The sequence below is a fragment of the Pipistrellus hanaki genome (genome assembly GCF_964339955.1).
Source record: "Pipistrellus hanaki genome assembly, chromosome: 6".
NCBI classification, from domain to species: domain Eukaryota; kingdom Metazoa; phylum Chordata; class Mammalia; order Chiroptera; family Vespertilionidae; genus Pipistrellus; species Pipistrellus hanaki.
Genome location: NC_140508.1, coordinates 59,712,323 through 59,739,165, shown reverse-complemented (window position 1 = coordinate 59,739,165; position 26,843 = coordinate 59,712,323). Strand labels below are relative to the sequence as shown.

The 26,843-nt window shown below is 39.5% G+C and overlaps 1 protein-coding gene across 2 annotated transcripts in view; it reads right to left on the bottom strand.

Annotated features, from left to right (window-relative positions):
- PTPRM (protein tyrosine phosphatase receptor type M) overlaps nucleotides 1-26,843 on the bottom strand; it is a 606,371-nt gene that overhangs the window by 365,470 nt on the left and 214,058 nt on the right. For both annotated transcript variants that reach the window (XM_084887751.1, XM_084887752.1), the window contains exon 3: nucleotides 14,087-14,358. In XM_084887751.1, the coding sequence (XP_084743877.1) occupies nucleotides 14,087-14,358 (272 nt within the window). The remainder of the gene's footprint in view (nucleotides 1-14,086; nucleotides 14,359-26,843) is intronic.

Here is a 26,843-nt window from a genome sequence, read left to right as displayed (position 1 = left end):
GAGAATACTGACAGCACCACTGGAAAATAAAAAAGAAAGGTTTAACAAATTGATTTGGGATGTGGCTGTGCTTATCAAACAGAACAGAATACACTGAAAATCTGTTTTAGATGTGAGGCTTGGTCTCCTTAGGTTGTCACACAAAGTATTTTCTTTAAAAAAATTCAAATAAAAATTTTTTATATATTTTACAGATCCATGTCCCAAATACCTTTTGTATATATTATTTCATTTGCCCTAGTTGACCATATGAAACAGGCAATATTAACTGCCTTTTAGGATGACTAGGCTGATTTAGAATGGTTAAGTAATTTTTCTGAGGTCACACAATTAGCACATTGCAGAGTCAGGGTATAATTCTAGGTCTATTTTACTTCCAACTGTGGACTCTTTGTTAACAAAGTGCCTGAACCATTAGGTATAACAAGGTCTATATATGTAAAATACATATGCACATACATATATACAAACAAACACACACACACACACACACACACACACACACACACATATATATATATCCTATATAATAAAAGCATAATATGCAAACTGGCCAACAGAGGAATGACCAGTGGGCAACACCAGGCCAGCCAAGACACGTGGCAGCGGCAGAGGGAGGGGACAGCAATGCGGGGGGCAGCAGTGACCAGTGGTGGGAGGGGCAATAAAGAGGGCAGGGCCACCTGCTTATTGACCAGCGCTGGTCCCTGACTGGCCTGCCCCATCACCTTCTGCAGAGGGAGGCCACTGGTGGGGTGATGGGAGGGTGGGGCTGGCTGATCACCAGCTGGTTGCCTCTCACAGAGGGAGGCCAGACTGCTGCTTAGGCCCACTCCCTACCTAAGCCTTCAGTCGGATATCCCCTGAGGGCCCCCGTACTGTGAGAGGTCACAGGCTCGGCTGAGGAATACCCCAGGCCCCCCAGCCTGTGTGCACAAATGTTCATGCACCAGGACTTTAGTGTGTGTTTGTGTGTGTGTGTGTGTGTGTGTGTGTATAATGCAAAACTATATGTATACAGAAGTATATTCATTCTTTAATGCATAATTTTTTACTTCCAGATTTTAGTAAGAAATGCAATTATCTACTCAACCTAAAAATATAGATGCAAGATACATAGTTTTAACTACATATTAAGACAAGGATAAGCAAACTGCAGCCAACTACAGATTTGGCCCCAACTTCTGTTTTTGTATTGCCCACAAACTAAAGATGGCTTTTATCATTTTTAATTGGTGAAAGAGTATTAAAAAAGAATAGTACTTTCTATTATATGAGAATTTTATGAAATTCAATTTTTAATGCTCATAAATAAGATTTTATTGGAACACAGCCATGCTCATCCATTTCCCTGTTGTCTAGGATGACTCTCACACAACAACAGAGTTGAGTAGTTGCCACAGAGACCATCTGGCCCACAAAGACTGAAATATTTACTACCCAGCCTCCTGCTTTAAGAGAAAACATTCCTGCTTGGCTCACCAACAAAGTGCCATTACTCTGGATAACAAGAAAGTACTTATCAAGTGCAATAGTTTGTCACAACCAAATTATTGCACTTCCTGTGGAAACCTGTGTTCCAGCAATAGCAGGGAGGAAAAACCCTGCTTACCTGACTTGTTTCAACTGTATTACACGGGTGTGGTTTTAAATGCCCACTTAAGTATGTAGTGGCATTATTAATTAAAAAAAAAAAAAGCATAATTGCAATATACCAAAATAAAACCATAGACAAGAATTGTATTATAAATCTCAAAACTCTATATAAAATACATTTAAAGTAACACACACACACACACACACACACACACACAACTCACTTAACAGACAAATCTATAAATACATGAACTACTGAAATTTTATAACTCTTTACTATTAAAACCTAATCCTTAGGTCTCATTCTATACAATATTCTTTGGTGTTAGCAAGATTTCAGTGAAATGTTTTTGTTTTTTTACTAAAACACACACATTTTTAGAAAAAATGTCTTTGCTTTCTAACCTAATCTAACTTGTGATTTCAGTAGTTCCTCCCTTACATATTCCAAGCTGGAAATTGGAGATAATACTGAACCCTATATATATATTTTGTTCCTATACATACACATCTGAAGTTTATTTTATAAATCAGGCATGGTAAGTGATTAACAACAATAATTAATACTAAAATAAAACATTATAACAATACTAGAGGCCCAATGCACGAAATTCATAAAGAGAGGGTGCCCAGCTTGCATCCTCTCCATTCTAGGACCCCTCAAGGGATGTCTGACACCAGGTCTGGCCTAAATGGGCAATGGGACATTCCTCTCACAATCCAGGACTGCTGGCTCCCAACCGCTCACCTGCCTGCCTGCCTGCCTGATTGCCCCTAACCACTTCCCAGCCAGCCTGATTGACACCTAACTACTTTCCTGCCAGCCCGGTTACCCCTAACTGCCCTCCCCTACCGGCCTGGTAACCACTAACTGTCCTCCCCTACAGGCCTGGTCACCCCCAACTGCCCTCCCCTGCATGCCTGGTTGCCCTTAATTGTCCTCCCCTGCAGGCCGGGTTACCCCCAACTGCCCTCCCCTGCAGGCCTGGTTACCCCCAGCTGCCCTTCCCTGCTGGCCTGGTTGCCCCCCCTAACTGCCCCCTGCTTCATGCCAGATCACCCCCAAAGGCCCTCCCTTGCAGGCCTGGTCCTTCTCAACTGCCCTCCTCTGCTGGCCATCTTATTGTGTCCACATAGGGGTGGCCATTATTGACCACATGGGGGCAGCCATTTTGTGTGTTGGAGTGATGGTCAATGTGCATATTATTTTTTTTTATTAGATAGGATATTATAATCAAAGTTGAATTTGCTGACCTTCTCTCTCACCCCTCCCCCTGATAACTGATCTAATAACTAAGCAGCTTCTAACAAGTGGGTAAGAGGTGTCTTTAGTGTGGAGACACTGCACAGAGGGTGATTCTTGTCTCAGGTGGGACCAAGTGACAAGCTTTCAGATGTCATCACGCTACTCAGAACTGCACACTATTTAAAACCTGTGAATTCTTTAGCTCTGGAATTTTTCATCTAATATTTTCAGACCACAGATGACATGGGTAAATGAAATCTCAAAAGGTGAAATTGCAGATAAGGGGGATATAACCATTATATTTGAAAAGTTGAAAGCTAAAGTGGTGGCTAAAGTAGTGGCTCGGTATGACAAACCACAAAGTCACCCTATCTTATTCGGGAGTAATTTGCCACAACACAGTATTTAATCTTACAAAGCTTTTGTTGGATCTAACTTATTTGGAAAATATCATTAATCTTCATTATTTGCATTAATCTTCTGTATTTGTGAATTTGCCTACTCATTAATTTATTCGAAACTCACAAGTCAATGCTTGCAAAGCTTTCATGGTCATTTGTAAATGTGCACAGTGTGGAAAAAACTTGAGTTGTCGACCATACTCATGCCAACTGAGACTGAAGACGGTAACTCACTGCCTTCCTGTCTCAGCTCTTACTGTAAACACGTGTTCTTATTTTAGCCTATGTAATGCCATGTTTTTCACATTTTCTGCCTTTTATTGGCGATGTTGCTGTTTACAATGGCCCCAAGTGAAGTGTTGAGTGCTATTTAATGTTGTTCCTCAGCGCAAGAATGCTGTCACGTGCCTTATGGAGAAAATATGCATGAGATAAGCTTCATTCAGGTCTGAGCCATAGCGCTGTTGGCTGAGTTCAATGTTAAGAATCAACAATAAATGTTAATTTAAAAAGGTGTCTTTAAGAGAAACACACACACACAAAAAAAATAAGGTTATGTATTGACTTGCTGATGAAAATGTTTTGACAAGGGGGTTGCAAAATTAATCCTATATTTTCCACAGAAGCAACAATTTGGTATTCATTCATCCATTGATGGCTGTGACTTTATTCACATAATAACTGAGAAGTGTTTGTTCATTCTGAGCCCCCGTTTCTATCAAAGTACTTAGATGTAAGAAAGACTCAATATTCATTTTGCTAATGATTCCAAGATATTATCTGTAGCCATGGGATGTAAACAAATGCAAAACTGAGAGGACCAACATTTACTCAATTAGTCAACAAATAACAACCCAGAAGATAAGATACTGTATCTCCATGGCCTTTGCGAAAAGCTATTTGCTCTCAGGTAGGAAATGTGAATGAAAACAGGGCTATGTAATACACCCAACAAGACCAAGTGGGCCACAAGACAGGCCTGACAAGCTCAGTGAACAAAACTAAACCCATGGGATGGTCTGATCATAAATTGCTAACTGGGGTGACCATGGCAGGTAGTCACATACCAGGCCTACAACTTCCTTAGCAAAGGTCAACCTTTACCTTAAATGAGCCCTGTCCGCTCGTCTTATACATCTAAGAAAACATATCTTTGCAATGCCAGAATAATGTTCTTTTATAGACCCCTTAAAGGCTCAACTTCAGGCACTGGAGCACATGACCACAGAACCCTCATAGTTATCTTGTTGCCTGCACACCATCTCCATGTGCTGTACATGCTAATTATTAATTGTCCTGAACCCACCGATGTAAAAGAAGTATGCATTTCTCCATTTTGCTTTTTATTCCGTCCTAGATATTTCTCTGTTCTGCTTTCTCCTACCTCCTCAATCTACCACCAACAGATTTCATATACTTCCTTACATTTCCTCCTTTGATTCTAAAAAAATATATAAAAGGAATGGAAAAACAAACAGTAATTTTCCACTATTTCCTCGATTCACTGAGGTCTTGTTTCTAGGCATGTCCTCAAACATGTGGTTCAAATAAACTCTCATAAAACGTTCCAATAGGTTTGTACATTCGTTAGTCGACAGAAATAACCAGTTAAGGACGGACTCTCATTGCTCAGGAAAAGCCATCCTGGATGTCAGCCTATGAGAGGTTTGACATCAGGCTCTTCTTCAGAGACCTGCCAAACAGGAGACCAGGAAGCAATCTAAAGCTGCAGCATCTCTGATCCTCCTTGCTTCAGTGAAGAGCAAAATTAGCTTTCCATGCTGCTACTTTCCTTTGCTATGTGTGAGCAAAGAAGTTTGCTTACCAACCCAAATACTCACCATGAATAGTATGTTAGTGGGAGTCTTTTGTTGGTTCCTTAGAACAAAGGAGATTAAGTGGCCCATACATAATCTAGTAGATCCTTCCTGGTTTTGATTTGAATAAAGAGCTAAGGTGGATCACACCCATTTACAAAGCCATTACTCTCATTTCTTTTTCAAATGAGTTAAATAAACACCAAAAACATATAAGGTAAAGTAAGTGTTTCTATAATGATAAAGAGTCAAAGCAAAACCACAAATAGTGTATCTTAAAAAAATCAGGAATAAAATATTAAAGCATTGGTTTATATGGACATGTTATTAAAGTAAAGTAAAAACCTACTACTTTCCCAAAGGTATAGGCATTCAAAGGAGAAGATTCACAGAGCAGTGAACTACCAATGCTTTCTCATGTCTGTTCATTAAAGTGGTTCTTAAATGACTTCATCTGTTTTTTTAACCAATAAACATGACTTCCTCGGTTTTCTTTTTATTTTCCCTTCAAAATTTGAAAACCCCTAATGTTCTTTTCAAATCATTTCTAATCATAGCTCAAATACGCATTGTATAAAATGAAATATGGAATAAAATTAAGGCAGAGCGGAGAAAAGAAAAACACAAGAAATAACAGAACCACAAGGAAGTTAACCCAGAAGAACTAATTTTTCTTGATCTTTAAATAATAAGCACAAGCTAAGAATAAAACTTAGAGATGAGGTTAAATTTAAAATATATAGATTTAAAAATATTACCTTTGGAGATGAAAAACCATCATGTGAATCCATGCACCTCTTAAATGCAGCTGTGGGTCCATCTTAAAGTGACAGCCTGTTGTCCCCACTGATTTCTTAAAACAGACTGCTCATCTTTTTTAAGCACAAAATGCAGAGGACAGGGCAACTGCTTAGAATTGCTTTCCTGCTCCAGACCCAGTTATATTTCATGGCCACATCTAATTCCCCGTGTCAGCCTCAAGAAGTGATGCAATTCAATTGTCTTGCACTTGGAATAAAGGGCCATAAGGCATGAAATTTATGGAGTCGGGGAATGCTCTATTTTTCCATTAGTACATATCAGTATTTCCCAAGTGTGCTCCAGGGAACACTAGACTCAAGAGATGCTTTGCAAAAGCATAAATTGATGCCCAAAACTCCAGCTGGGCACCTGTACCTGCCATTTGTCCCTCCTGGAGATTTGGAAACATACCCGAACTCCGAAATGACTTGCAATACCGAGTGTGTTCAACTTTGTTTAAATCAGTGCTTCTTCTCATTTTGTCTACTAATATGCTTCAACGTTCCTCCTATTTGTGGACCACGATTTGGAAAACTCCTATTCAGATCTAAAACACTGGCTCTGAGCAGCACATTTGTGAGGCACTGCTCCCTTTCAGGGTGGGCTTTACATGAAGTTCTGGTGAAATAAGTGAGCTGGAGGCAAACACAGCAAAGAAATGGAGGTGGCTGTGTGGGGAGTAAAAGTTAGAGCTAAATGTGAAGAGATGGGTAAGATCAAGTCGTTCCTATTATCTCAGATGCTCCTGTACCAGGGAAGATGTCAGATTGATAAAGGTAAATCTGGGTTTAGCATCCCTAAAGGGCAAACTCCTTCCATCCTCCCTGCACAGAGAATTTTGAGCAGACATCAGCTGGAATCCACTCCTCATTTTCTCCCAGGACCTTAGTACCTAAGGGATTTGTTTTAATAGGGAGGTTAAAAAGACTGTCATCCTCCCAAGACTTTACCCTCACATTTCCTCCTGTCGGTGCCCACTGTCCCCAGCTCAGCCCCTTTATTAAGAGGCACAGGAGAGGAGGTTTCTAGGCCACCTGAGCATTTTTCTATTTGGAGAGTAATCATTTGCATTAATGATTTAGCCTCTGGCTAAACTCAGAAAAACTGTACTCCAAAGCAGGGAGAAATAGTGAGAATAGTGAGTATGGGATTCCAGCAGCCTCTCTGGGTGCATGCAGGGTAAGGAACCCACAGAAGTATATGGGTGGGGCCCAGAGAAAAGCAGAGGGGAAGAAGTGGAATCAAAGCAGAATCTTTGTGTGTTTATGTGTGTGTGCATGTGTGTGTGTGTGTGTGTGTATGTGTGTGTTTTGTTTTTTTTTAAACAAGCACAATAAAGCAAGAGGGTGCTTATGAGAGTAAAACGCTATTTTCAAACTGGTAGGAAGTCAATGCCTCAATCAAAGGAAGCAGGTGCTGCAGCCCAGGTGCCCTGATGAAAACAGGTAGCAGGTACTTCTCTCTTCCCACTGCTGCCACCCAACAGAGGGGCAGGTTGTAAGTAGCAGTAATCAAGACAAACATTAATTAAGGAATTAAATATGTGTTAATCACCAAATAGTTGACAGTTCAGGTTTTAATGAATAGTAATTAACCCAAAATTAGCTGTAATCTGTGCAGGTTATCATTGGGATTTGTACCTGTAGAATACTACTCTCCTATAAGTAAGAAAAGTAACATAAAATAACTACTGTGGCAAGAACACTTTACTCCACTAAGAAATGTTTTTGAAACTCTATAAATGCATAATGAGGATATTATTGGGGAGGAAACTACAAAGAACAAAAGATGACCAAAACATCCTACTATGATTATCAAAAGTACATAGGGTGGTTGTGTCTCCTTTTATTGGAAACATCCCCCAATCGAGTATCTGCAAAACTCAGATTCGTACAAGATAAAAAACAACTAAGTCTTTTGTAAGGAGTGATATAGTAGGAACTAAAGTGCTCCACTATTAGCTGATTCCCTTTTTATTGTCTTCCACAAATCTTAATCTCAATAAACTACCACCATTTATTGAGAGGTTAGAATGTCCCAAATGTGCTTTTTCTTTCCTCTTTATACCCTGCACAGCCTTTATATTTAGTCCCATAATTAGGGAAATAAGTTTATATCAGTTGCCTGAGTTTAGAGGTAAACAGGGCTGATATTCAAATCCAGTTCTATCTGACCCAAAACATATGTTCTTTTAGTACACTCTGATGGTGCCCAATTTCAAGCAATATGAAATTACTCTAAAGAGTTAATTCAGCTTAGACAGTATATCTCAGTGGTTGAGTGTCAACTCATGCACCAAATGGTAGATAGTTTGGTTTCTGGATAGGGCACATGCCCAGGTACTGGCTCAATCCCCAGTGGGAGGCGTGCAAGTGGCAGCCTATTGATGTTTCTCTCTCATCAATGTTTCTATATCTCTCTCCCATTCTCTCTGTCTAAAAATCTACAAAGGTATATATTTTTAAAAAGAGTTAATTTATCAATATTAACTCATTATAACAAAACTACTTTTAAAAGTGTAAAATGCATGTTTTGGAAGCAAAATACTATATGAGTAAAATAAATAATTATTTATTCACTTTACATTAATTTGTTTAGAATCTAAACTTTAGATCTCAATAGTGTGTCTTGGCTAACTATAAACAGCCTAACTACTAGTGCAGAGGTGATGTCTGGGAGGGGAGTTGAGTCCCTGTGCACCCTATATAAAAAGAGATAATATGCAAATTGACCATCGTGCCATCACAAGATGGAGACACCCACAGTGGGGAGCAGGGCCAGGACTAGAGGCTCTGTGTGCCTGCCACTAGAGTCCCTGAAGCCCCCCGGGGGCTCAGGTCCTCCTGTAACCCCCACTAGCTGACAGCTCTCCCATGCTCCTCCAACAAGCTGCTTATCTCTCTCTTCCTCCCTCTCCTAAAGCTGAAATCTGACTGTAGTGTCCTACAAATTGAAAGTTATAACTCATGTCTTTGAGAGTATCCTCCATTCCCCAGGGCTGGCTCCTCTACGTGCCTGCTGCCAGAGTCCCCCCAGCCCCGCCAGGGGTCCTCCTGCACTCCCCACTGATTGAGACTCAGGCAAGTAGCAGTTGGCAGTAGCCACTGCCCAGGGCTGGCCCAAGGTGCAGGCAAATCTTGAATGGTGACTGTCCAGCAGCCCAGGGCTGGCCCAAGGCTCAGGTAACCAGGGCCAGCAGAGACTTGCTCTGCTGGCAGTGGCAGCAGCAAAGGTGTGATGGGGGCATCACCTTCCCCTGATCACCGGGTAACCTCCCACATCTGAGGGCTCCTGGACTGTGAGAGGGGGCAGGCCAGGCTGAGGGACCCCTGCTCCAGTGAATGAATTTTCATGCACCAGGCCTCTAGTAGAAATATAATAGCTACATAAAATAGACTCACTTCCTCAGGCTAGTGCAGAACTTCATATAGAAAACTCTATATAGGAAATCAATTCAAAGGCAGACAGGCTCATCCAAGTTTCATGTTTCTAAGAGCATTAGGATATGACAGCCTGTCTCCTCAGTAAGGGCATCAGGGCACAGGCTAGGGACTGCAGGGTGTGTAGCAGGGAAGCCCCATCCCAGGGCACTGCTGCCTGAACACAGACAACTTAAGTTTCTGCCTTTATCCTGATCATTTCCTATTAGGATAAGTAGGCCAGGGTGGAAATAGGATTTGGTAGATATTTTCCTTCTTCACCTCTGTTAATACAGCTTGTCTTCCTCATCCCAATCGGGAAATATTGCTGAGAGTTTGTAAGTTTCCTGCTGACATTCCTCTTGTATCATCTACAGAGTACCATTTACCTTATAGCTTATGTTACCATTAGGTTAATGACTTCAGTATGTTTACCAGCCAGCAGATAAAGCAAAAATACAAGGGAAGTACTACCTTAACTATGCCTTTGAAACTTTAAAGGCTGATGCTCAGTTGGAGACCTCAGGAATTAAATGAGCAAATGTATTTTTTAGTGGATCCAAGGCCTTTAGCGATGTTGATTACCAGGTTCATCAACACTGAGCAACACTATATTAAAGAGTCTCTACAAATCCACCATTAAATTCAAAGTATGAAGCTATTCCTAATGAATTTTCCAGTGAATAAAAAAGCTAGACTGAGAATTCAGTCCCAATTTATGATGAAAAATCACATACAGTTCAGTAAAGTGAGACAAGTCAGAGGGAAAGGAGGGGAGGTAGATGGGGGGGGCGGGTGGTGAGTGTCTGAGGTTTACAATTAGAAGGCAGAATATTTTATTCCAAAGAAATCAGTAAAAAAGAAGAATTCATTGAAATTAATAATAGTTTAATTTATAGTACTACCTTTCTTTCAGTGTAGCTGATAATTCCTTTTAAAAGACTAAACTCCTAAGACTTTATAAATTAAAGTCTTGAATTTTGATGGTCTAAACTTAGTATGTTAAAGGCTGTTATGAACTGAATGCTGTACTTCCCCACCCCAAATTTATATGTAAAAGCTGTCACCTCCAATGTGATGGTAGAGATGGAGCCTTAGGAGGTAATTAGGTTTACATGAGGTCATGAACGTGGAGCCCTCATAATGAGATTAGTGTATTTAGAAGAAGAGGAGAGAGACCAGGGCAAACTCTCCCTACATGTGAAGGGAGGACCTTCTGAGCACACAACAGAGCATGGGAAGGCAGACATCTATCAGCCAGAGAGGGCCCTCATCAAAAAGGGAGAAAACCAGGCACACATGAGCAGGACATACCCTCTGACCTTGTCCAGAATTGTGTCCCATTGGCCTTTATCCACCAGAAGCCTAAGAAAGAGCTTATCAGTGCAGGTTCCAGGAGGCAGTGGGAACGTCACAAAACCAAGCCTTCTCCACTTTTAGACAGTCTCCTCCAAAATGAGTTTCTAAAGACACTCAGCTCTTTGCCTTGTCCACCAGACAAAAGCATTTTGAGGCCAGGCCTAGTCAAATTCATTTCCCTGCTTCCATTTTAATCCTATGAAAGATAAAATTTTTCCCCAGAGGCTATCTCTTTTGAATTATATCACAGATAATAATATGCTTATAAAAAATAAGGTATTCATTAAATATGATATTTTCCTCAGGAAGAAAAATTAGATTTTTTTCTCTTTTTGTTTTATAAGTAAAATAATACATGTACATTGGGGAAAATTTAGAATATGACAGATGACAGGGGGGAAAAAATCAAAACACTAGCTGGGGAGATACCATTTTAAAATATATTTATTTCACCATACATTGTAGAATATATATTTAGTGCAAGATTCATGCACTGTGTCTGTGTGTGGGGAGGGGGAGGGTTCCTCAGCCTGGCCTGCACCCTCTCACAGTATAGTCTGCGACCCCCTGGGAGATGTCCACCTGCCAGCTTAAGCCCGGTCCCCCGGGTATTGGGCCAAAGCCAGCAGCCAGACATCCCTCTTGCAGTCCGGTGCTCTAGCAGTCCGGGACCCCTCACTCCTTACCACCCATCTAGTATATATACTAAAGGCTGGTGCAAGAAATTTGTGCACTGGACGGGCATCCTTCAGCCTGACCTGCACCCTCTCCAATCCAGGAGCCCCCAGGGGATGTTCCATGGGAGCAGGCCTAAGCCACAGTCTGGCATTCCTCTGCAGGAAGCTACTGGACTAATCAGGGGAGGGCACCACCCCATCACCCCACTGCTGCTGCCACTGCTGGCAGTGGCAGCTGCCAAGGTGTTTTTATCAATATGGATTCCAGTCCCTTCACTACGAAAAAAATGACAACTTTCTTTAGTCATTTTCAAGATGTCTCTTTCATAGGATATGCCATTTCTCCCTTCCTTCCTTCCTTCCTTCCTTCCTTCCTTCCTTCCTTCCTTCTTTCCTTCCTTCCTTCTTTCCTTCCTTCCTTTCTTTCTTTTCCCACACCTGAGGATATTTTTCCATTGATTTTTAGAGAGCATGGAAGAGAGAGGAGAGACACAGAGAAACATCAATGTGAGAGGGACACTTTGATTGGTTTCCTCCTGCATGAGCCCTGACCTGGGCCCCATCCAGGGAGGAGCCTGCAACCTAGGTACATGCCCTTGACCAGAATCAAGCCCAGAATCTGCGATTGGCAGGCCAAGGTTCTATCCACTGAGCAGGATATGACATTTCTTAGACCCTCCAGCAGTAGACCGTTGTTTTTTTCCTCTAGGATTGAGGTGGAAAAAACCTAGATCATTTTTTAAAATATATATTATTGATTTTTTACAGAGAGGAAGGGAGAAAGATACAGAGTTAGAAACATTGATGAGAGAGAGTCATCAATCAGCTGCCTCTTGCATGCCCCCTACTGGGGATGTGCCTGAAACCAAGGTACATGCCCTTGACTGGAATCCAACCCAGGACCCTTCAGTCCGCAGGCTGATGCTCTATCCACTGAGCCAAACCGGTTTTGGCTCTAGATCACCTTTTTGGATTCTTATACCCAAGTTACCAAGAACACTGAGAGTGGCATATGGGAAGCCTAGCCAATGGGCGGTCAGAAAAGGTGTTTCCTCTGCAGCTCTTGTGCAGAGGCGGGACTGCCAGTGCACAGTGCTAGCAGACCCTGTTCTCTTCGGGCCTGCACCATCCGTGGCTTACCTCACCACACACAGTCCTCTCCTGTCCACCTGCTTGCACAGCCTCTTCTGGTGTCCCGGCTAATTTGCATATTACCTGCTTATATACAAAGGTGTGTGTGTGTGTGTGTGTGTGTGTGTGTGTGTGTGTGTATGTGTGTGTGACCCTAACCTTAACCCTAATTTAAACAACTAGATTTAATATACTGATTTACATAGGGTTTTTCCATTTAAAAACATAAGCTCAAATTTATCATGAAATGGTTCTCTACAATATTATTCTTAATGGTTGCAAAATAAATTTTTGTGTTGAACTAGCACAAATTAATCTCTATTATAAATAATACTATTTATGATTTTTCATTATTACAAATAAACAGCTCTGAATATCCTTATAGTTAATTATTTGCAACCACTCTTCATTATTTCCTTAAAATGAATTCGTAACACTAGATTGCTAAATCTAAAATTTTAACACCTTTAAAAGTGTACTCCAAATAAAAATTTTAACAATTTATATGTGAACTAACAGCTTTCACTAGCCCTTCATTTCCATTTAAGAAACATTTATCACTCATTAAATACCAGAAATTGTTACAGGTATAGGGCACAAAAATAAATAAAGTAATACATTTATAGCCCATTTATTCCCATGATCAAATCCAAAGATAGAGGAATGGATGCATCTTCTCGATTAAAAACCAAACCTGTGGAATGAATTCAGGCCATTCAGGTGAAAAGCAGGCAGGAGATGACCGACTTTTCCCTCCCTGAGTCTACTGAGCAAACATGAGAGATGATCTTGGATCCAGGATGCATTTGGCTCCTCAGTGAGCCAAAGGAATTAAGAGAAAAGCAAAATATCACAATCCTCTTAATGTGTCCTCGTAGCTTGAAATTGAGTTATTTTTAAATATCAGGTTGTTTGGAAAGGCGCCGTGGACCAAAGGAGAGAGAGCACCCAATGACATGTTATTAATTTCCTGCTCTTGACAACGTCAGGATGCACGTGGGTTACAGGAACTCTCCCACAGTCAGGATGTGACATCAAGATTGCTTTTGTGCCATTTCTTAACTTCTCCTAGATCTCCACCCTCGTTACATTAAATGAGAACTCAGAGTGGCCTCAGGAGAACATCCCAAATGACAGCAGCAAGGACAGCAGTTCCCGGCCAGACGAAGACTCCGCCTACATATGGCATTTTCTTACCATTGCTTATGAGGTTGGAGCAGGGACCTGCATCTCACCAGCTCTTCTCCATGGGGCTCACTTCTTAATGACTCATTTACCCCTGAGAGCCACTGATGCAAGAAGGGCTGCTTCTTTTAGAATCTAGTGCTCTGTCTCCCTGAGTCAGATAAGGCTTACTTAATATAGAAAGTACAATATCCTTGCAGAGAGCACTTCCTGCCCTGCTGCAGGTGACTGCTAATATATGTATAAGCAAGTTTGAGTTGTGTCCTTTACTCCTTTCTCAAGGTAATATTACAAACAAAGTTTTAATACACTTCCTATCAAATAGCATAAGCTTTCCTTATGTTGGTATAACGATCACATCACTTCTTATACATTCCCTGATGATACGATTTAAAGTAGATTTTTAGAAGTTAGAGGATGCATCAAAAACATGAAATGAAAACTAAGAGCATACCTGATAAAAGTTAGGCCAAAAAGTACTAATGGCCAGTTCTGCCCTGTTCCATGTGCGTGTCGGCTCTCCGGATATATTCCAGATCGGGTTCCCCAAAGGCCCGTTGTTGACCTTCACGTAGACATTCAGTAACCCGGGAGCAGAGTTACTCTTGCTGGACACGAAATAGTGAAAATCAATGCAGTGGGTATCGTTTTCTTTGAGCTGCGGTAAAAGGAGGTGGGCTCTCTGCCCCTCGGATCTGCCAGATGTGTTCACCAACATGAAAGAACCTGAGAAAAGAAAAATCAAAGGAGAGTCACAATCTGAAACACAGCTTTCTGGTCACTTCTGAAAAGCCACCATCATTGACATGCCTTGACTCTGAAATTCCGCACCTACCATACCTTTTCACCCCCAAAGTATTCTCAATATCAGTGAATGGAAAATTCCTTTGATGTCACTGAAATGAGTCTCCTAAGTAACAGAAATGTGCATCATTTGCAAACATGCGCTGGTCAATCTGGTAGCCACTAAGCCACAAGTAGCTATTTACATTAAAATTAATTAAAATTCCATAACATTCAAAGTTTAGTTCCTGAGTCACCTTCACCACACCCACTTCAAGAACTCAATAGCCACATGTGGCTAGTTGCTTCCATATTGGGCAGCAGAAATATTGAACTTTTCCATCATCTCAGAAAGCTCTATTGAACAATACATTATATAATGGTACCACCACTTGGGAATCACATGTACTTTAAGATTCTCACATAACCTAGAGAAAGAGAACAGATGGGTCTGATGTGTGGAATGTTAGAGAACCTGATTGGCTTTTATGATGTTCCTTGTAGTCAATGTAATAAAATTCATGCAATTCAGTCCCACCACCCCGCTCCCATTGCTATAACAATGGACTTCCTGATAGTGGGTGTTTTCATGACTGGGCATACTAAGGCCATCTTGAGGATGGTCATTTTCAGAAGTCTCCATGAGCTTTTTCTATCTTTGCATTCATGGCATGAAAGCACCCATGAAAGTGTTTCCACATGGAATCAAGCTTGCCAGATACCCCGGCATCAACTGTGCCATGTGGGCCCTCCCCAGGTTTAAGATTAACAGAAAAAAAAATCAACTAAAATAATTACAGGAATTTTATATATCACATAAAGACGGGTAAAAGCAAAATGTTCTAAAATGAAAGGAAAAAATAGATCATTCTAAGTCTTCTTTAGCAGAGAGAAAAATATACGGAAACTCTGAGGAGAAACACCTAAACTCTGAGGAGAAACACCTAAACTTGGGAGTATAAAGATAAAAAGTAAAATACTACTCAGGTGTGCTTGAACTCATGATTTCTACTGGGTGAGGAGACTATTGCCCTTGTGTATTCTTTTTTAATTTTGTTAAACATATTTTTATTGATTTCAGAGAGGAAGGGAGAAGAAGAAAGACAGAAACATCAATGATGAGAGAGAATTATCATTTGGCTGCTTCCTGCATGCCCCCACTGGAGATTGAGCCTGCAATTTGGGCACATGCCCCAACCTAGAACTGGACTGCAACCTCCCGGTTCATAGGTCATGCTCAACCACTGAGCAACACCAGCCAAATGTGTATTCCTTTTTAAATGCTCCTCTTGTGATGCACAATTTTCAAGGAGCTATGTATATGTACATTTTTGTGTACATATATATGTTTTACTATACACCACACATATATACACACACAATACTAGAAAAAGCGTGGGATTTCTATATTGTCTACGAGCTGTGACTTCCTAAACAGAAAAATGAGAAGACTACCTTTCCCAGAGAATTATGAGGACTAAATAAGAAAACAAATGTAGATTAATCCTTTACAAATTAAAGGATAAGTATTAGAAAATGTTTGCTTATGGCTGTTACCCTGCCAGTATCCCTAGAGGAGGTGAACTAGTGTTAATGCCATTTCAGATAGGAATTATCTCATAAAGAAATTAAAAAGCACCTTACCCAGACTTTAGGATGAGTTAGTGGCAAAACCAGAACTTTGAGCCTCTGAGTTTCCAGCCCATTACTCATCCTGCCACACTCCAATAACCCTGTGTTTCTCTATGTGCTGCTTGAGCATATACGAGGCAAACAAACCCCTTCATAACAGTGAAGGAAAATTACAGACGCTATTTGAAAATGGAGCAGTTTTTCAAGAGATGAATGTTATGTACCTGTAAATGTGAAAGCTAAGCCACAAGGGAAGGGTTATCTATGGAACATATATTCCAGTAATAAGGAAAAACTGAAATGTGATTTAAGAAAGAGTTGGGGACAGAGAAAGGGAACAAGTGGCAAGAAAATGCCATTGAAATGATTTGGGCTAGCTATATACTACAGAAGGTAGAAATATCGTCAACATACAAAGGATTGACCAACCCTGTAAGAAATCTAAAGCAGGCTTTTGTACATTTCTGCTCTTGGTAAAACTATACTTTTCTGCCCTTAGCAAAATATAAGAAATTTTATTTCATATTCGATCATCTGGGGCTCTGCTACCTGCAACGTAGCTACAATGTGTACTGAGGCATGACATGGCCTTGAGACCATCATCAAATCACCAAAACCTTTAGTGTTCCACACTGCCTACATCATTTTCTGGAATGTTTCCATCATTTAAACTTGGGCAGCCATGGGCGGCAAACATGACAACATGCAAAGGATGGCAAACTTCCACATTTCCCAAATCCCGTGAAGTCTCCTTTAGATGGCTTGGGTGAAGCTGAACCATACAAATCTCGTTTCACAGCTTGGCATAAACTTGGTAACTTCCTAACATTCTGTTCAGTAAATGACCAGGGCTCTCTAAATTGCTGTGGGTTTTTTTTAAGCTACACAGCCTTTCCTCCAAGACTTGAATATGCTCCATCCCAGCACAAAAGGCTCTGTTCAGCTTTCTGAGCTGTTGAAAGCATACAGAAATGTTCATGTTGATGCCAGGGTGACAGTCTATGTTACATACTCAAGTGATTCTAATTTTCATACTCCTTCTCTCCACCCCCCCTTTTTTTGAGCCAGAATCCAGTCTGTTTGTCATAGGCATCTTCTGAATTACAGATGACATAGGATTAGCATATAGGGGAGTGACATCCATGTAAGACCAAAGTATGTTTGGTTCATGTGTGAACTTTTTGTAGGACATTATAGTTTTAGAGAGATCAGGGGAAGCTTTTCTCTTAAATAGAAGGCTATGTGGTAGCTTTTGAGGAACAAAAAAAAAATCCTGAGCAGTGCCTTTGCATAGTCTAAGAAGTGGCAAGAAGACTAGTGGTTTCCAGAGCCATTCCTCTTTCTCCTCTGCTAAGTTGTCTGGGAAACCATGAGAACGGATGAAGAAACTCTACTCCCTCCTGAGTGTAAAAAGGAAAGAGCATGGGCTGATGAAGTGGAAAAACCCTGGATCTGATTTTTAAGTTGGCATTCAAGGGTCTCTATTAGAAGGGAATGACTTCCAGGACCGGTTAGTGAGAAGGAGCCCTCGGGTATAGGGCTAAGAATGGATTCAAAGGGATTCTAACTGCCAGAGTGAATGGGAGTCAATGGGCCAGTGTTTTGATTAGGGTTGTTACTATTTTTATTGGTTCTCTGGATACAAAACTGCATAGACTGTGAGTGATCTGTCTCAACCCCATTTTCCTCACTGGACCTATCACTGCGTGTGATTTTATAAGCACACATGTATAGAGCTGGTGAAAACACCTGCTCCACACTGTCTTTTTCCTTCACTTGTTCTTGTCCACAGAAAGCAATTCTGTCTGGGCTATCTCCATAGTCACAGGCAAGAGACCTCTCCTCCCATGGTCCAGAAACCAGGTGAGCATCACTCTGATGTCACACACACAGCCTTTTAGAGGAAGAGTCTCTCTTTACTGAGAACTTATCCCCTGGGACATTCCCCTGAGAGGCCCCCTTTTTTCTTCCTCTGGAGTCTCTCAAGTGGTATTTCTATGCAGCCCAGATAATTAATGATTAATGCATATAAAGGCACCTAGGACAATGCTTGCCATGTAGCATAAGCTCAAAATATGTTTGTGATTAGCATTATGATTATTTTGTTTCCTCATAGTTTCGCTAAATGCATGACTTCTCTGAATTTTCTGCAATTCTTTAGTATTTAGCTCTATAGATTTCTACCTGTCCACATCAAAATCTTCCTGATCCTATCCTATTTCAGGTCAATGATTTTTAAATTTCCTTTCTTTATGAGAGAGGACCATTAGTATTACAAATGGCATTACAAAACTCAATGAAATTGAATATTGAACTCAGTCTTGCCCCTACATTTAAGCTTTGGGAAGGGGAAGCTTTATTTCTGTGTGACGATGAGAATTTACTTCATGGTTTCAAAGTATAAAAGGTGACATTTCAGCCAATACTGTATTTCTGCCAGTGCTATACTACTGTCTTATGGCGAGTTTAGAGAAGAAAATTGAACATTTATGTTTAGCAGAGTCTAGCAACCCAGAATCCTTGGGGAAGTTCACAATTGTGCATAGAGAATGGGAAATGGGAAGAACGAGATGCCTTTTCATTGTTTGAATGTGTCACCTATATGATATGAAAGAAAAGTCAACTCACCAACCAGATATTTAAAAAATTCAAAACATTTATATTCAATTGTAGACTAAGAGGGTGATTTTTCTTAAATATCCCTATATGGCTGAAGGTTTAATTTTCACCTTCTACTTCAGTGTTTTGACTTGAGGAAATGAATTCTTAAGGAGTAATTGGGTCTCCCTTGGTAAGCATTTCCTTACCTCAACTTTTTTCCCCTACAAAAAAACACTCCAACTGGGCAAATAAAAGAAATCAGAATTCAAATTAGCACAGAAGTTCTGTTTGTGTTTAGATAACAAAACACTCTTAAATCCTAGTTTGGAAGTAGAGAATTTAACACTGCAGGCAAATGAAAAAAGTTCCTCATAATGGAGTGGGCTTCAAAAGGAACAGTCTTTCCATGCAGACTTTGAAGGTCCGTTAAGAATAATTATTTTCATGTTTTTGAAAAGGAAAACACTGTTATGAGAACATGCAGTGTTTGCATTCTTGAGACTTTGGGTAAATTAAATTTAGCTTAATCATATCCACTGGCAAATGCTTTTGATAAGGCTATCTTCCATCATTGTTTACTACAGCAGCAATAACTACGTATAATTAGCTATTCCCTTCTACACCATCATTAACATTTGCATTGGTATGGTAAAGACTCTAGATTTTTAAAGGCTGAGGAAAACTGGCTGAATTATCTTGCTATATTTGAGAAACTTTGTGCACACAACAAAAAAGGGAGCATTTTCAGTCAGCCATCAGGAAGAGAGAATGATAGGTGTTATCGAATACTTTGGCTGACAGAGAAAAGGCATTTATAAACTTGAAAGCCATTATAAAATTCACCTTTTAAGCCTCTTAGTTTTAATAAAAGTGCACAGATCCTTAGTCTTTCACTCCCTTTGGCTGTTTCATCTTCATTTTTTATCCTCAATGACCATGCCTTCACATTTATGAACTTAAGGTCCAAAAGCCATAAAAAGTTTACAAGTCCCATTTGTGTTAGCACATATCCTGACTCTAGTTTACATGGCCTGTGGGCTTCCTCTCACCTACTTAGATACTCCACTTATAACAATGAAGGTATCTAGAGCAGTGCTGCTCAAACAATCTATGATAAAGGAGCAGTTTTAAAATTAATAATGCATTTCAGACCAAGTTTATGTAAAGCATAATAAACATGGATTTTTTTTAGAAAAATAAAATAAAAAGACATGCAACATGCAAGCACAAGTTTGTTATTAAATAAACATAAGATTAATCTGCCAAATTCCTCTAAAAATTTCTAAAGACTTTCTCTCAATTTCTGTACTGCCCATGGACCAGGAACAATGTGCGGTCCAGCTCTCATCTCAAGAGCACGCTGAGGGGCACAGCCTTGAAGTTATAGGGGTATGGCACTCTTGGTACCCAATCTATGTATTTTTCTCAACAGTGGAAGAAGAACACTGATATATGCTAATTGAAAAAAAAAGGAATGAAAAAATTTTCTCTAGTTTAATAACCCAGTGATAATGGTTATAAAGTCAAGCAAGCTCCTTGCCTATGATAAGAAGTGGTGGAGATGAAGTGTCGGAAGCAGGTAGACACACAGGGAAGAGGCAATCACAGTCTTGGTAAGTGTAAAGACTGCACTGAGACTCGATTCAGGAAAGAACTGGCTTCTAGGCAAGGAGCAAAGGAAGAGAGCTCAGTGGGCCAGGGCACCGGGATCACAGTATTCGTGGCTGGTCTTAAGGAAAAGGGGAAAATGCAACAAAGTAAAGTATGCCACCCAGTGCCTAGGCGAGGTGCTCCATAAGCTCCATCTCGTTAATTCTCCCCAACAAGAATGACCTGAGGAAACACAGAGAATAATTACCTCACCAAAGGGTTCCCATGTCTGATAGGGAAAGAGGAATTTAATTTTTTTATATTTAACTCCAAAGGCAAAGCTCTACAACCAATTATATTTCAAACATTCTATTACTCATAATACAAAATATATTGCACATTGCAACCCAATATACATGTGTGATGCTACGTGTGCATACATAACACTTATACAAATGGACACATATTCAGACAAAAATTTTTATGAAAAAAAAAATGTGTCATGCCCTAACTGGTTTGGCTCAGTGGATAGAGTGTTGGCCTGCAGACTGAAAGGTCCCAGGTTCGATTCAGGTCAAGAGCATATACCTTGGTTGTAGGCACATCCCCAATAGGAGGCGTGCAAGTGGCAGCTGATTGATGTTTCTCTCTCATCAATGTTTCTAGCTCTCTATCCCTTTTCCTTCCTCTCTGTAAAAAAAACAATAAAATATATTTTAAAAAATGTGTCACTATGTTTCTTACCATGTGCCTGTGTATTATATTCACATCTCCTATTCTACTATATTTCATTTTGCAACATAAATAAGTAAATAAATGCTGGGTGCAACCCACAATTGATTTCACAGCCTGAGTGCTTTAAGGCCAGACTGCAACTCCTCCCCAGCAACCAAAACCAACAACATCTAAAGTGGGCTCTGCCTCCTTAGTAAGAAGGCTTTTCATTTTTAATTTGCAATTTCAAATTGATCTCATCCCTCAGCTATCAAGATGCCATGTGACATCCCTCCTCCTGCTCCCTCAGCCAGTACTAACAATGGTCCTAAAAATATATATATTTTCTGATGTGAAACAGGGAAGATGAAACCTGTGGAGAAATAAATGAACTCTGGGAGCAAAGCTCAAAGGGAACAAAGCCTCTGCAGGGAGCAGCCACTATCGCTTTAAAAATACTTATTAGCACCCACTGCAGCCTGAGGAGAGGCTGTCCCCACAGCCACACTTATGTTCTGTAGACCAGATGTCACACATCCTTCTGAAGCTACTGCCTCTCCTATGCCCTTTCAAACATTTCACCCTCGTACAGATACGTACTTTGCAACTACCAGAGAAGAAAACTCTAATAAAAAAAAAATTCCCTTCACCCAAATGTCCTATCCTCCCTTTTTATTTTACCCTCCATCTTCTTGCCTTTCTTGTCCTTTCTCAACAATTCCTGGGCAAGACCATTTGTTTTTTGCACCAATTTTTGCCATGTTCCTAATATCCTCATGGAAATACAGGAGGAGAGCAAAGAATTAACACCACATCACCAGGAAGCCCAAGTGAGACTCTCTATGCAACTGCACGGCCTCTTCCCTCTTAGAGTCCAGTTGCTGCTCTCACTGGGAGAGCACTGATGGGCTCATCGGATGAGGACTTCTTACAAGTCATACTAGTTGGTACATGTGCTCTGTTTCCCCCTGAGGGCATTCCACATCCATCTAAGTGCTATACAAGTAATAATAGGCATAATTCATATGCCTAAATGTTCATAAAACACTCGCATTAAAACATTCATATTAAATAGCCATTGTCAGTTTAGTGATTCACATGATAACTGAATGGGTATTGTTAATTATTCATAAAATACTGAGCTGAACCAATAGATTCATTCATCTTAAGTAGTCATGTTTAGCCATGACAGGGCTCATCTGAGCGCCCCTATGTGCTGGGTATTTTGAGAACCACAAACTGTAAAACTTGGATCAATTCCTCCAGCAAGAACCTCACAGATTAGATGTATATCATACACTATTCTGTATTCAGCATAGTTAGGAAAAAAAACAATCTCAAATTAGCAAATCAGACCCATTAAATTTAGTAACGCTTATATATATATATAACTACAATCTGGAGTGCCTGCCAATTTTGTGAATTTAGAACTATCAACTAACAACTCTTAAAAAAAAAAAAAAAAAAAAAGAGTTTCCTGACACAGGTATTATGTTGAAGAGGCTCATTGAAAATGGAAGAAACCCCCAGGGGGTTTGCTCCATTGAGAAAAGTAATGTGCTCTCTTCTCATAAGAAAAGTAAAGCTTTAATGAAAACTGACTATATTATAGTGTGTCATCTAGAGAAACTGCTTCAGTGACTTAGCTAGAAAATACTGTCTGTTCTATGATTTCTTCATTAAAAAAAACAAACAACAAAAAACAAAACAAAACAAAACAAAAAAAAAAAACAAAGAAGAGCAAACACAACCTTTTAACCAGGTTTCATCTTCCCTGTTTCACATCTGATGATGCTAATGAATATATCCAGCAATGGAGAAGTGACAGGTAGACTGTTTAGAAAGTTCTTAAGATACTGACTCATTTCCCCTGACAGGCTTTTTATTGCTTGACATCTTTAGAAACTAGTTTGTTTTTGTTCCAAATCTCAGAATGACACAAGTCATCACAATATAGCTTTCTACTCCCCCCTTCCCTAAATTATTGTCAATTGAGAAATGATTTCTTTTTCACATATATAACAGGTGATAGTCCATCAGCTAAACTATGTCTTTCTTTAAGAAAAAAAAAATGAAGCAACTAGCTTCTATATAAATAAAAAACAAACAAATATTTTAATAGTGCATCATTTACATTTTCAGCTTAGCAAAAGCATAATAGTGGTGCTTTGTCACACACAATAACATAGTTCTCCAGAAAACTCCAAGGGTTTGTTAACAACCCTGTTTGAGCTCCCCATCTTCTAAGAGGAAACCAAAAATCTTCCTTAAGATGTTTCATTAGCCTGGCTGGGGTCAGAGGCTAGAGCCACACAGAGATTGCACTGCTGGGTCAAAATGCAGAAAGACTGAATTATCAAAAGTTAAAAAGTTTTTTTTCTTAATTTCTCTTTTTAATAATTATCTACAATAATAAAAGCATAATATGCTAATTAGTCCAGACAACCTTCCTGACCAAGCCCAGCAGCAGGGGCTGCAGTGGCAGGCAGGAGCAGAGGCAGAGGAAGCTGCCGCAGAGGAGGAGGCCAAGCCCTTGCACAAATTTTGTGCACAGGCCTCTAGATGACATAAAAATTCAACTAATCTGATTATTAAGTTTGTATCCTACTGACTGTTGTGGCTAGGACTTCCAATTCTATGTTGAACAGAAGTGGTGAAAGTGAATACCCTTGTCTTGTTCCTGATCTTAATGAAAACATGTTTAGCTTTTTACCATTGAGTATGATGTACATAGGCTTATTATGTTGAGGTATCTTCCCACTAATTTCACTTTGCTGAGAGTTCTTATCATGAATGTGTGCTTAGCAATATTTTTTGGATATGTGTCCTTGGGCAAAGGAAAGAAAGAAAAAATAAACAAATGGAACTCCATCAACCTAAAAAGATTTTTCATAACAAAGAAAACCATTAACAAAACAAAAAGACAATCTCTTGATTGACTGGTGGTATGGTCAATTTGCATCTTTCTCTTTTATTAGTGTAGATTTGCTATGAACCACTCTCTATTAAACACTGCATATCTAGTCTTTCATTTGACCCCCTCAATAACCCATTGAGAAAGTATTATCATCATTTCATAGAAGAGTTAAAAATCTTCCCCAAAGTCACATAGAAAACTAAGATTTAAATCCAGTCAGTCTCATTTGAGGGTTAATATTTTAACCCAACACATAATCAGGATTTTATAGCATATCACAAAGGCATGTAACCATATATTTGTGTCATATGCTCTCTAACAAATTAAAAAGAGAGGAACAAAAAATGCACTAGAAGCTGTTAGGGTCATCTTCAGCTTTGAATTACAACTCTTAAAAAATGACTTTATTCTCAAGTCCCATGAGACTTTATTCTCAAGTCTCTTACTTAAAAATAAAAATGAAAAGCCACCATGCTTAGGCCACAGTGTGGAGCTGAAAGAAGTTTTATTGTTTATTTCTTTAGTAAACAAAATTGTTAGTGACAAAGTACAAGATAAAGAGATACGAATACATCTATTTCTTTCACAACTACCAAGGTTCACGGAGAAAGATGAATTTAAAATGAGCCATTTAATATCGTATAAACAATTAGATCAACCTCTGGATCTTTCAGAAGCCCAGAGGATATTGTTTATTCCTGTTGTTTCCTAATGCAATAAGATGACATAAAAACACTCATGTGGCTTTTCTTAAAAAATGTGATTTAAGGTCAAATTATTCAAAACAGATGTCCTATTTCCTTGGCTTACACAACCCTAGGGAAGACAAACATTATCTGATAAGTACTGATGTAGCTGGGGGTCAGAAACATTTGTGATGAATTACAGAGGTAGTCAAGGATGCTAAGTACACTACGTTTTTTTCCTCAAAAAAAAAAAAAAAAAAAAGAGTGCTCCATTCACATGTTTTGTCAAGAGTCACCACAAGAATCATTCCAAACATTTATTACTGTACAATTAACACATTCATAACTTACTAGCAGTGAAATGGGATGAAATGTAGAAAAGAAAAATATTGATTATTACAGATTTTTACTTAAATCAAGACTACTTTCCCTTTAATTAACCAATAGTCAGGTGACTAATTTATTCAAAGCATTGCTCTTAATCCACATAGAGAAACAGATAAAAACACATTGAATAGGATTACCAAGCAACATAAATTATAAATGCACAATCATACAGATTTTATGTTAACTCTTACATATTAGGAATAGTAGAGCAATCTAGAGCAGTGATATTAAAGAAGCAGAGAAAGATAAACGGGACATTTCAAGTTACAATCAAATACATTTTTGTCAGGCTGGTGTTCTATATGGTTCTTAGCCCACATGAAGCAGAAGAACAGTGATTTCATATTATTCTGACAATTGAGTTTTACCTGACAAAAAAGCAAAATAGTAAATTTTGTACTCCTGTATTCCCAACTTTGTGTGTTATTTGGCATATGGCAGGTTGTGGACTGAACTACCTGAATGTGTTACAAACAAGAAATGGCAATGTATATATTTTTAAATCACTGTATATATCTTACTGGTCGGGGTATTTTTTCATTCATTTTTGCTCTTTATCATTTATACTAGAGGCCCAATCCACAAAGTTCATGCAAGAGTAGGCCTTTGCAGCTCCAGCTGCCTGGGCCCTCACAGCCCAGGCTTCATTCAGAAGGTCGTCCGGGAAGGTTATCCATAAAGTCATTCAGATCCGCCATTAGGTCAATTTGCATATTACATTTTTATTATTATAAATAATTAAAACCCTAGGAAAAAAGAGCAAACTCTGTATTTTGCAAGTATCTCCATAATGCATTCCAATTTTTTAAAAAAATATATTTTATTGATTTTCCACAGAGAGGAAGGGAGAGGGATAGAGAGCTAGAAATGTCGATGAGAGAGAAACATCGACCAGCTGCCTCCTGCACACTGCCCATCAGGGATGTGCCCACAACCAAAGTATATGCCCTTGACCGGAATCAAACTTGGGACCCTTCAGTCAGCAGACCGACACTCTATCCACTGAGCCAAACCGGTTTCGGCTGCATTCCAAATTTTAATCCTATCTTCTTTTACTCTTTAAATCTATAAACATGTATGGAGTAACTACTGTGTGCCAGGGTCTGCTTTAGGCAACATTAATTCAAAGCTGAATAAGACTTAATCCCCATTCTTAATTCTAGAGGGGGAGGCCAATAGTTATAATGGAATGGTATAAGCAGTGATAAAGCTATTCCAACAGTCATTTAGGGCAGTGTTTTTCAACCTTTTTTGGGCAAAGGCACACTTGTTTCATGAAAAAAATCACGAGGCACACCACCATTAGAAAATGTTAAAAAATTTAACTCTGTGCCTATATTGACTATATATAAAGTAATACTCTTGAATAGGAATCAAATAAACACAAAGAAAGTATTTTATAATTACTTTATTATGAAATATTAAGTAAACAAAATAGTGAAAAATTATAAAATTCTTGTCTTGTCTGCACCTACGGCACACCAGGCAACATCTCGCGGCACACTAGTGTGCCGCGGAACAGCGGTTGGAAAACGCTGATTTAGGGCATGGAGAAAGGAGCACTAAAGCTAGTTTGGGAAGGTGGGTTTTAGTGATGGCTCTTTAGAGGAAGTGATCTCTAAGCTGAGTCTCTCAGAATGAGCAGTTAGCCAGGCTAGCAGTGGGAGGAAATGGATTAGTGGTTCAGCATTTACTCATCCAGCAAGTATTTATGAGGTGCCGTGTAAGTAAAAGACACTAATATTGAGCATGAGGAAGACAAGCTCATGGCCCTTCAAGTCTAACAGGGAAGGCACCATATAATCAAAGACTTAGAATATGAAGTTGTAAGTATACTAGGGGCCTAGTGCATGAATTGGTGCATGGGTGAGGGCCAGCAGGCCCACCCTGATGGGGGTCCA